General features: G+C 38.6%; 1 protein-coding gene across 1 annotated transcript; it reads right to left on the bottom strand.

Moving 5' to 3' along the window:
- Positions 1-962: 962 nt before the first annotated feature.
- Positions 963-2,608, bottom strand: LOC104245890 (protein SENSITIVE TO PROTON RHIZOTOXICITY 2). Its single transcript, XM_009801587.2, has one exon. It carries the CDS (start codon positions 2,546-2,548, stop codon positions 1,334-1,336), a length of 1,215 nt encoding a protein of 404 aa, XP_009799889.1. The 5' UTR covers positions 2,549-2,608; the 3' UTR covers positions 963-1,333.
- Positions 2,609-10,858: the final 8,250 nt, after the last annotated feature.

Below are 10,858 nucleotides of genomic sequence, written 5' to 3'. Positions count from 1 at the left end.
AGAGAAAAATTAAAAGAATGGAATAAGGTATTTATAGTTTTAAAATAGAGCCAAAGTGTATTTGAACAAACTTAAGGGTTAAAAATATAAATTAGGGGGTAGGGGGTGTTATGGGGCTAGGAGGCAATGATAGCTATTTTTGGCCGTTGCTAACGACAATTTTTTTAAAAATAACCGTTAGCTAACGGTACAAAAACGGTTACATTTTTTGAACTATACCGTTTTGGTACCTTTAAGGGTACCAACTGGATTGATTCTACCGGTACTTTTTTCGGTACCCTTCCAGTCCCCATTCCCCTCAACCAAATCCCCTACCCCTTCCCCTAATCCGATCGGTACCGGTTCGAGTAATCCCCCCCCCTCCCTTAGACAACCCTAATTTAGGATAATAGAGAAATTTGCATGTTAAATTATTTCTAAATTCAGAGAAATATTTTCATTCTTTTTACGAAACGGAGACAGTGGCGGAGGCAGGATTTTCGACAAGGGGTTCAAAAAAAAGTTAAAAGATTAAAAGAGATTCTGGCTAGAGGGAATTAAACTTGTAACCTTAAGCTATGCTTTTGAAGCCCCTAAACCATTAAGCTATGCTTTTCAATTATGTCAAGGAGATTCAAAATATAATATATTGAGGTACAAAACAGATTTTGCTTTATATATACAGTGTAATTTTACGGCAAAGGGGGTTCGGGTGAACTCCTTTCCGCCTTTAAATCCGCCCCTGAACAGAGGGAGTATGAGTTTATTTGGGCAAGACATTTTTCACATAGAAACAAATTTTTTGGCTCGTCTATATAATATTGGTCGTCTCATTTTAGAAAACACTCATACACCAGATATGTATATATGCTTGTGAAGATATAATTAAGAATAAAAGAATGTTCTATTTTTGAGATGTTAAATGTTTGGATTAAGCGGTCGCATAATTATTTAACATAAGGTATCAAGACAAGTAGATTTTCTGGATTCAAGTCTCATTGCCATCCTTCAGATCGAAAATATAACTACGTAGAGTATCAATGTAATGTTATAAAGCTACTGTTTATCAGATTGCATGGCAAGTATTTTTTTCTCTCTTTCGAGCTAGGATATACTTATAATTTTCATACTCATGATTAAAGCACATCATCAACATTTTACAAGAAAAAGATGAACAAAACAACCAAGTAATAAAATCTACCCCCACAACAATCACACGGCATTCGACATGTACTGAGCTTAGCCCTGTGCACATGGTACCTTGCGGCACCACTTGCACGACGCACCATTGTTCCGTTGCCAAAGCCATAATTAGCTGCCACGAGCGATTCCACCGCCAAACTTCCTCTTTTACCTATCCTGTAATTGAACTTAACTGAACATTATTCTGCTCATATTTTCCCATCTTGGCCAAGGAATTTATAACTGGAGTGTGTCCAACAAATAAAGTAGCATGCCCCATAAGCTTATCTTTCCTTGAAAAAGTAGTACCACATGAACACTGCCATTTCAGGTCACCACAATGTTTCTCATGAGTTCTAAGATCAGACAACACAGAAAATTGCTTCTTATTGCATCTATTGCACACATACATTTTGGGACAATGGCTTCTCTTGTAGTGATTCTTGACACATATCATTGATTTCAGTGGCTGAAATTTGGCATGTTTTTTATTCCACCTGCAACCTTCTTGTGGGCAAGAATATTTCTTACTCAATTTTGATAATCTATCATTTATTCCATCATTTCCATTGTTTTTCAATGGATTACTTAAGGCTGCATTAGACTTGTATTCATCTCCATGAGCTCTCATATGCATTCTCAAATTAGCATCCCTTTTAAACCCTTTACCACAAACTTGACAATAATGTGTGTACTTAGCCAATAAATCAGCTGCATCCAACTCAATAATATCACAATTTTCTTGTGATGAAATATTTTGCATTCCTTCATTCTTGAATTTCCTTTTTCCCAATTGAACATTACTATGATCACTAATAGCTATAATAGTACTATGACTTTTGTTATCTTCAATATTACTACAAGAAGCATAATTCTCTTCATACCAATGATCAAGCGTTTCGTTCGGGTAGAAACCTTGAGGCAAAGGATCAACATGGCCATCATCTTGAAGCTTGATTTGAGATGGTTCAAGAAATCTACTTGAATTAATATTGTTGGTGGTTGAAGTCGAGCCGAGGGAAATCTTCTGGCAAGAGAACATGAGAGAGGAAGCAGTTGTGATGATTTCTTGAATCAAGCTTCCCATATTTGCAATGGCCATAGACGTTGACTCGGATGTTTGGACTATTGTTTGATTATTAGTAGAAATAAACATGGTGGCAAGTGATTGAACTTGATCAACCTTTTCTTTCAAAAGGGATAAATTGTAAAGGAAAGAATTTGGTTGATGAGAATGGTATAAAGAAGATGTAGTTGCAACATGAACTGAAGAAGAAATCATATGATCTTGATCTTGATCAAGATTATGATGAATAGGTGCATATAATGGTAAGTTTTGTGGATTAGTATTAGGGAAACATGGAATATTAGTCGTCCCTTCAATCATCCTGGACTATGCTCTAATTTCTGATTTGTAGATTTGTTCTTTCTTCTTTTTGTCTTGGAAATAAACATACGCTCAACAACATTTTGAATATATAAAGAAACGTAGCCTGGCTGCCCTTTTTAAAGAAGGGGAGCTTTGGTATAACTGGTAAAGTTGTTGTCATGTGACCAGGAAGTCACGGGTTCGAGCCGTGGAAACAGGCTCTTAAAGAAATGCAGGGTAAGGCTGCGTACAATATACTCTTGTGATCCAGCCCTTACCCGAATCCCGCGTATAACGGGAGCTTAGTGTACGAATTTTTTTTAAGGGAAGAAAATGTGCTTTTTGTGACATTTAGGGTGACGTTTTTGGTAGGCAAAAAAAAAAAAGTCAGAGAGAAACACAGATACAATTTAAGTCAACTTTGAGACCACTTAAGACCTCCCTCAAATACTACCAATCTCATATTAAGACAAACTTTATATTCAAAAGATAAATTTTCTAAACGTATTAGAATAAATAACTTATGGGGGACATAAATTTATGTGCGACTTATTATTTTAACATGTTGGACATCAATTATATGTTTGGTTTCGGAAATAAAAATGATATCTGTGATTCAAAACTGTCTCTGTTGGTTGAGTCTCGTCAACCTTCACGCATGAATTTGAAGTTGTAAAAGAGATTTATTTTTTCCAGAGAGGAAGGTGTCATCTTTAAGAGATAACGACCATTTCCACATCTGTATTAATATATTATTTATTGAGGCCATCATGTTTTTGGTTCTTGATTTACTTCGTCAATCTTTTTGAGAAGAATCTAACCACAACATTTCACTTTATTAGATAGGGGACTATTGACGTTTTGTTCTTCTGTGTTGTACTAATATTTTGTTCCATAGCCATTTAGTAAAAGTTGTTGTGTGATCAAGAGTTCATAAGTTCTAGCCATGAAAATAGAGTTTTGAAAATATTAGATTTACATGTGCATAGATTTTGTTAGTTTATATAAGTCCACCAAACTATAGAGTACCTGGTCCTATATGAATTTCCACTGAGAGTACTAATGAAGCAGTAAGTAAGAGGGACACAAGATTTTTATGTGGAAAAATCCCACTCAAGGGGATACAAATCACGACCTACACTTGTAGGCTTTCAACTTCACTAACTTGTAATCATACTATTACAAGCCATTTTGTCATGACTCTATTACAAAGACTTCAACTTAACTAACTTGTGATACACTTACCACAAGCTACTTTGTCACTCACTAGTTACAAAGACTTTAACTTATGACTAAGTCTAGTCACAACACAAACTCAGAAGGTTTGTGATTTTGGGTTTCCTAAAACATAGCTTCTAAGAAAGTAAGATAGGAGTTACAATGAAGAACAAATAACAAGATTACAACTCAACTACAGATATACATAAACTCGTGAAACTGATCCTTTAGTGGAGTTGTCTTCTTGTTATTGATACACTAGTGACTTCAACGCTAGATGAACTCTTTAATGCTTGAGAGAATATCACTAAATGCTCAAGTGAATATCTGGTGCCTTGCACCATGTTGTTATATTACCAAAGACATCACAAGGATGATGTCAATTCTTGGTTGGTACAAATCTCTTCCCAATGGGAAGTGACTGCTGCACTGTCTGCTGCACTGTCGCGTGTACAGTAGCAGGCAGTCACTTTCTGTAGTTGCTTTCCAGCAATATAGTTGACTTGTACTTCTGTCAGAGGACACCAAGGGATCAGGTTCCTGTCTTGTTCCTCTTTTCTCTTTGTTTGCATCAGTTCACATTAGCTGGAGTTAAGGCTAGACTTCGTTCATTTGAAATGTGTACCAAGTGTGTCAGGTTCCCTATCTGGTTCTTAACAGTAAGTTTGTTAGATCATCAAAATATAAGGCAAGGACATTAAAAGCTCATCAATTTCCCCCTTTTTGATGATGACAAACTTAGACACTGATAATGCTTATTTAGAGCGAAAATGACCAGATGAGGTAACAGGAACTTCACAAGTTCCCCCTAATCTTTTGCTTTTGATTCCCCCTTAATCAGATCCCCATGTTTCAATCAGTTTCCATTGGCATATTTAAGACTATACTACTATACTTCCCCCTTTTGGCATCATTAAAAATACACAAGCATGCAAATAGTAGAAAGAAGTCTAACACAACCAACTCATGCCATATATGTGCACACAACATGACAGAAAAGAGAAGCCAAAGGAAAACAACATTGTACAAGCAAAGAGAAGAGCAGTTTCATTGATATAAACAATGGACTGAGCAAAAACAGAAGTAGTAATGGTGAAGTCCAACATGCCATTAGCAAAAAAGACCAACAAAAATAGAAACAACAGCCACAAAACATCATAACAAAAGACAACTGGTCATTGAGAGGTTTCTAAGGGGCACTAGAAAAGGGAGACTTGGAGAGAGAAGAAGCAAGGGTTTTGAGATCAGGTCCAGACGGGCATTTGCAGACAGCTGCTCTTCAAGCAATTTTGCACGAAGCTCATCATTTTCTTTTGTCAAGCGGGCAACTTCTTCATTTGTGGAATTAACGGAACTAGGTCCTCTAATAGCTTGACTGAGCTGAGTTTCTAGTATGGCATTCAGAGCCCTCAATCTCCTGATCTCTTCTGAAGTAGTATTTTGAGCATTGATCAGCTGAGAAATGGTCGAGATGATTCCACCAACCTTTTGTACTCACTCACATTCTTCCAGAGTGGTTTTGGAGAAGGTTTGCTTGCGTGTGCCCACTTTAGGATTAGCCAAAGGAACCTTGTAGAAGTCAAACACTCGAGTAAGGAGAAAGCCATATGGAAGCCCATGATTGCCACCTTTAAATTTTGCCACCTTTTTGCATATGGTCTATCATGGCTGATGGCATATTGATCGGGACAAACTCATCAAGAGCCTCCATTAAGACCAAATCAGACTTTGTAGCGGTAGACCGCCTCTCAGCAAGATGTAAAAGCACCTTATTGACCAGCTCAAATAGAAGCTGATACTCAGGAAGTAGTACCTTCTTATGCACCTATTCCCCCTGCTGAACTGCTTGCTCTGTCATGATAGCTCTCCTAAAGTTAGCACCACAGACACCTTTGACTAAGGACGTCCTTTCACATGGAATTTCGAGAACCTTTCCCAATGCTGAAGCATCAAGCACAATGTCTACTCCATTTACTAGCACACAAATGTGATCCCCCTCAATAGTGAAGAGAGATGCATAGAAATTTTGTACCGCATCTTCGTACACCTTAGGCATATCCTCCTAAAACAAATGCTCCCATTGCTGAAATTCCACCATCTCTAGAACTTGCCTCATACCTGCCATCTCTGAGATTACCGGATCAAACATACGACCCCACAAGACTTTTTGAGTTCTCAATCTCTCCTGCCAAGGACCACTGTCACTAGGTATGGTCTTCTGAGAACCAGGTTCTCCTACAGTTTCCCCTTTTCGTTTTGTAGAACCTTCAACAGACTTCCCTTTCCAACTTACAAACCTTACAGTATCTCCTACACTCTTCTTAAACTTACTGCTCCTCTTCACGGATGTTCCACTTTGTTTTTCAATAGCTTTATCGGAAGCTCCATCCACAGACTTCAGGGCTTTTGTAGATCATTTTACTAAGGAACTAGGTTCCTCTAGAGCATCTTTGTCAACCTCAGCCATTGGAATGCTTTTGTCAGTCACAAATTCCCCTTGTTTCATCAACCTCTTATTCTTTGTCTTGACACTCCTTTTACCTTTATGCAAGGTAGACTCGAAAGCCTCTTTCTGCTGCAACCTGGCAGTGGGTGACTTGGAAAAGGATTCTAAGGGCTTAGGATAAACAAGAGGTTCCTGAGTTAATATAACTAGAAAAGAGTCAGGTCCTCCAACAGGTTTTTCTATGACTATTTCATGGACTGGAGACTCGAAGAGTATCATAGTTCTTTCATCGCCTAGGAATGGAGTTTCTTCCCCCTGATACTCAGACAAGAGATATGCTCCTTCATTCAAAAGACTCTCAGCAGCGATAGCCATGATATTGTGCGCTGCTTCCTTTTCTGGTGACTCTGTGAGAGCCATTTAGTCTAATGGAGGAGTTCAGATACTAATCAGGATCATCCTCAGAGACCTCTGACACCTGAGAAGTAACACTTCCCGAGTGTTCTTTGGTAAGGTTAGAAGAAATAGGAGACACGGGGTTTTCAATACATGGAAGGGAGACAAAGTTTGACGGAAGAAAAAACAATAGGAAATGAGGAGGAAACAGGTGTGGGTGCAACAACTTTGGGAAAAGTGGAAGAGTGAATTTCTGGAGATGACTTTAAAGAAGATAGGAAAGTGGGAGTGGTGTTAATGGTGGGAGAAGGAAGCGATTGTTCGATTGCCATTGTAGGAGGATTTGGTAGGGAAGCTAAGTGAGAGAGAAGTTAAGAGAGGATCACATGATACAAAAGATATGAAGGTTCATGACTTGCTGTGAGGGAAAAAGAGAGCTTTATGGGAAGAAGGGCTAATGATGAGGAGAGAGAGAGAGAGAGAGAGAGAGAGAGAGAGGAACGGGTTCTGAAGGGTCTTGAAAACGACGGTAGGTTTATGGGAAAACGTTATCGTGCAGAGGAGGTGAAGGGATTTGAAAGACAAGATGTGACATATAGACTTTGAAAAGTCGGATGATGTGGCAATTGAATTAATTTTGTTAACCTTTTGAGAAAGCATGCAAAGACAATACATTACTACTAACCTGTGGTACAGGAACCTGATTCTTGAACGATTTTAAAAAAAGATTTTAACAGCTCTTCTTTCGTAGTTCGCCATTGTACCTTTAGCTTCTATGATCGTCATGCGTGTTTACCTACAATGGTATCAATGTGAGTTAGGCTTGGCCAGAAAACACTTTAGCTAGTTTTACCTGAAGGAGATTTTCATAGCCAAATGATGAGGTATCAGGTTCTCAATTAAGCTTCAATAGTCCCAGCTTCACCCTGTTTCTTTCAAAGTGTTCCTCGCTTAATGCCTTTTGGTGGAGATATTTGCAATTTGATGTTCTTGTGCAGCAAATTCTCATATAGACAAGTTCCGTTTTCACACTATTTCTGAGGCAGATATATCTGGCATCAACGAGTTTGATCCTCTTGGTGGACCAGGTTCTTTTCCATGCTAAGAGCATCTACTTCAGTTGTTGAGAGAACCACTAAGTTTTGCTTCTTTGTGCCCCAAGAGATGAGACATGATCCTAGAAAGTGAGCCATTCCAGAAGTGCTTTTCCTATCCACAAGATAACCTGCATAGTCAGCGTCAGCATATCCAATGAGATTAAAACTGTTACCTGAGGGTAATATAGGACCGGGTCCTGTGTTCCCTTAAGGTATCTCAAAATTCTTTTGGCAGCCTTCAAGTGAGATTCCTTGGGATTTGATTTTGGGTTCTATCTGGGATGGAAATACAGAAAGGACTAGGGAATTTTTGGCTTTTGATCTTGTCTGAATCCAAAATCAAGGGGGGTGATTATGTTATCGAGTGGATGGGAGCTATTGTGTTTCCAAATATGGACTGAGGTTTGATTAGTAGAGGAACTGGGTAGTTTAAGTAGATTTTCCTGCACTCCTTATTCTGCTACTTGTGGAGTACCTTGCACTGCATCTCCAACTCTTTCTTCAGCTTTAGTGGTAGTAATTGAATTACCAGGTTCCTCTTGAGAACTGGAAGAGGAGGTTGCATTGTCTTCACTTGTCTCCTTTATCTGACTCATTATATTAGCCTTCCCGTTTGAAATATCGGATATTTCCTCAGGGACCAAAAGTGGTTCATTATCTTGATCATCACCGTTTCTCCTTTGTTATAGAAGGGTGGCTCGTTGAATTAGCATATGAACACTTTCTTCCACCCAGTGTGCCCTTTTGTTGTAGACTTTGTGGGCTTTGCTTAGAGGGAAGTATCCCAGAAAGATTCCTTCATCGCTTTTTTGCATCAAACTTCCCAAGCTGGTCCTTCCTGTTGTTAAGAACATAGCATTTGCATCCAAAGGTTCACAGATGAGTTATCTTTTGTTTTTTTCCATTGAGCAGCTCAACAACAACAACCCAGGAAAATCCCACAAGTGGGGTCTGGGGAGGGTAGTATGTACGCAGACCTTACCCCTACCCAAAGGGGTAGAGAGGCTATTTCCGAAAGACCCTCGGCCCAAGATAATAAGAAAAACCAGAAAAACAAAAGGGGAGAATATTAGTTTCACCATAGAGATCATAGGAAAAATAGGAACCTAAAATGCATAAGAAAAATACAAGACAGAAATGATGGCTAGTAAATAGATCTAGCACCAAAAAGAGAAAATATTAAGACACGACAATGCCCCTAGTAATTTTCGATTAAAACCTTACCAGACTAGGCTCACAATGGAACAAAGTAACGCAAGACTCAACTAGCTCCTAGCCTATAACTGTAATACTCGACCTCCACAAAATTGAGCAGCTCATAGAGGGTTTTGTTTAGGAGGGACTTGATCATACACCTGTTCACCAAGTAGCAAGCAATGTTTATTGCTTCTGCCCAGAAATTTTTGGCGATTCTTCTGTCAATGAGCATTGTCTGTGCCATGTCTTCCAGAGTTCTGTTCTTTCTTTCAACAACACCATTGTGAGTGATCCCATTTTCATTACAAAACTCATCAAATTTGGCGTTGTCAAATTCTGTCCCGTGGTCAGATCTGATGCATGCTACCTTCAATTCCATCTTCACTTGGATCTTCTTGACAAAGGCCACAAGTACCTTGAAGGCCTCATCCTTTCTTCTAAGAAAAGTGTCCCGGTGAATCTTGAATTTGGCAGATCACAAACCAGGTCCTTCTAAATAACTTGTTCAAAAAGAGAGAAGCTTGTGTGCCCTAATATACTGTGCCAGAGTTCAGCATCATCATCAACAGCTTTCAAACAACTCAGATTACCACTTTGTAGAGGTTCAAAGTCAGCAACGTAGATGTTCTTGTATCTTTTGGCTACTAAGACCACTTTGCCAGTTACCAGATTGGTAACTGTGCACACTTTTGATAAGAACTCTACTTTGTTTCCTTTATCACAGATTTGAGAAACACTCAGGAGACTATACTTCATAGTACACGTTCTCAATTGAGTGTCAAAGAGACTTTCCAATTTTTCCAACACCGAGAATGTACCCTTTTTCTATTTTCAAAGGATACATTCCCTTCTTGTAGGGCTTTCAGTGAGAGACACTCCATGGAGTTTTCAGTCATGTGCTTTTAGCATCCACTATTCATGAATCATTGCAGTTCGCTTTCTCTCACTATTCCCTGCACATATAAATTATGGGTTAGATTTAGGAACCCAAACTAGTTTGGGTACCTTGTTATGAGAAAAGGAATGAATAAGAGTTTTTCTAGTCCATGCAGGCAATATTCGTTTCTTGCGAGTGGTACCTGGTCCCTCTTTAGTAGTCACTTTTTCAGTAAACGATTTGTTTTTCTGAACAGATTGAACCCTGGCCTGGCAATTTTCTTTGAAGTGCCCATTATTCCCACATTGAGTACAAAACCAGTTATCAGGAACTATGACATACTTGCTGTGAGGGTTGTAAAGAGTTTTCTCTTTTGAAACCCGATTCCCTGCCTATTTCCACTATTGTTGAAGTACATGTCGGTGACAACATCTGAGGACCAGGTCCACTTGAGAGATTTCTCAAGATCGATTTTTACTTTCTTCAGTTCAGCTTGAAGCTGCCTATTTTCCTCAAGTTCACCACATAGACTAGTTTTAACATCATTTAATTCCTTTTCAAGCTTGATGTGTGTCTCACTGGCTGCTTCTTTTCCTTTCTCAATACTTGCAGGCCTAAGTTCTGATTTGAGTCTCCCAATAGTTTCCTATAGGTAAGTGATTATCACTAAAAAATCATCCTTCTCTTGCTCAGTAGCTGCAATTTTCTCTTCTAGAGTGTGCTTTTCATTGCTAAGGACTTCTATAGTTTCCTTCAAATCAACAACCACTACTATCAAGTCATCTCTTTCATTTTCTGCTCTATTTAATTTTTTATTCAAAGCTTCCTTTTCTTTTTCAAGATTAGCTATGGTCTCATTTAGATCCACTACACAGACCACCAGATCATCTCTAGATTGTTCAGCATCTCCTAGCTCTATGGTCAAGATCTCCTTATCATTAATAAGGCTATAATAAGCATCAATTAGAATATTTGCTAATGACCTTAATTTCTTAGAAGAGTAGGACTTCAGATTTCTCTAAACATCCCTGAAATTTACCTCATCATTTTCATCCTCTTCATCATTGTCAGACTGAGCCATCAGCGCAAACAGTGAG

This window comes from Nicotiana sylvestris, chromosome 11 (assembly GCF_000393655.2).
Source record: "Nicotiana sylvestris chromosome 11, ASM39365v2, whole genome shotgun sequence".
Lineage (NCBI taxonomy): Eukaryota > Viridiplantae > Streptophyta > Magnoliopsida > Solanales > Solanaceae > Nicotiana > Nicotiana sylvestris.
This window is presented reverse-complemented; position numbering and strand designations above follow the sequence as displayed.

Bases quoted from the DNA above. Each gene is read 5' to 3' on its own strand.
- LOC104245890 (XM_009801587.2), bottom strand. From the start codon at position 2,548: ATGATTGAAGGGACGACTAATATTCCATGTTTCCCTAATACTAATCCA.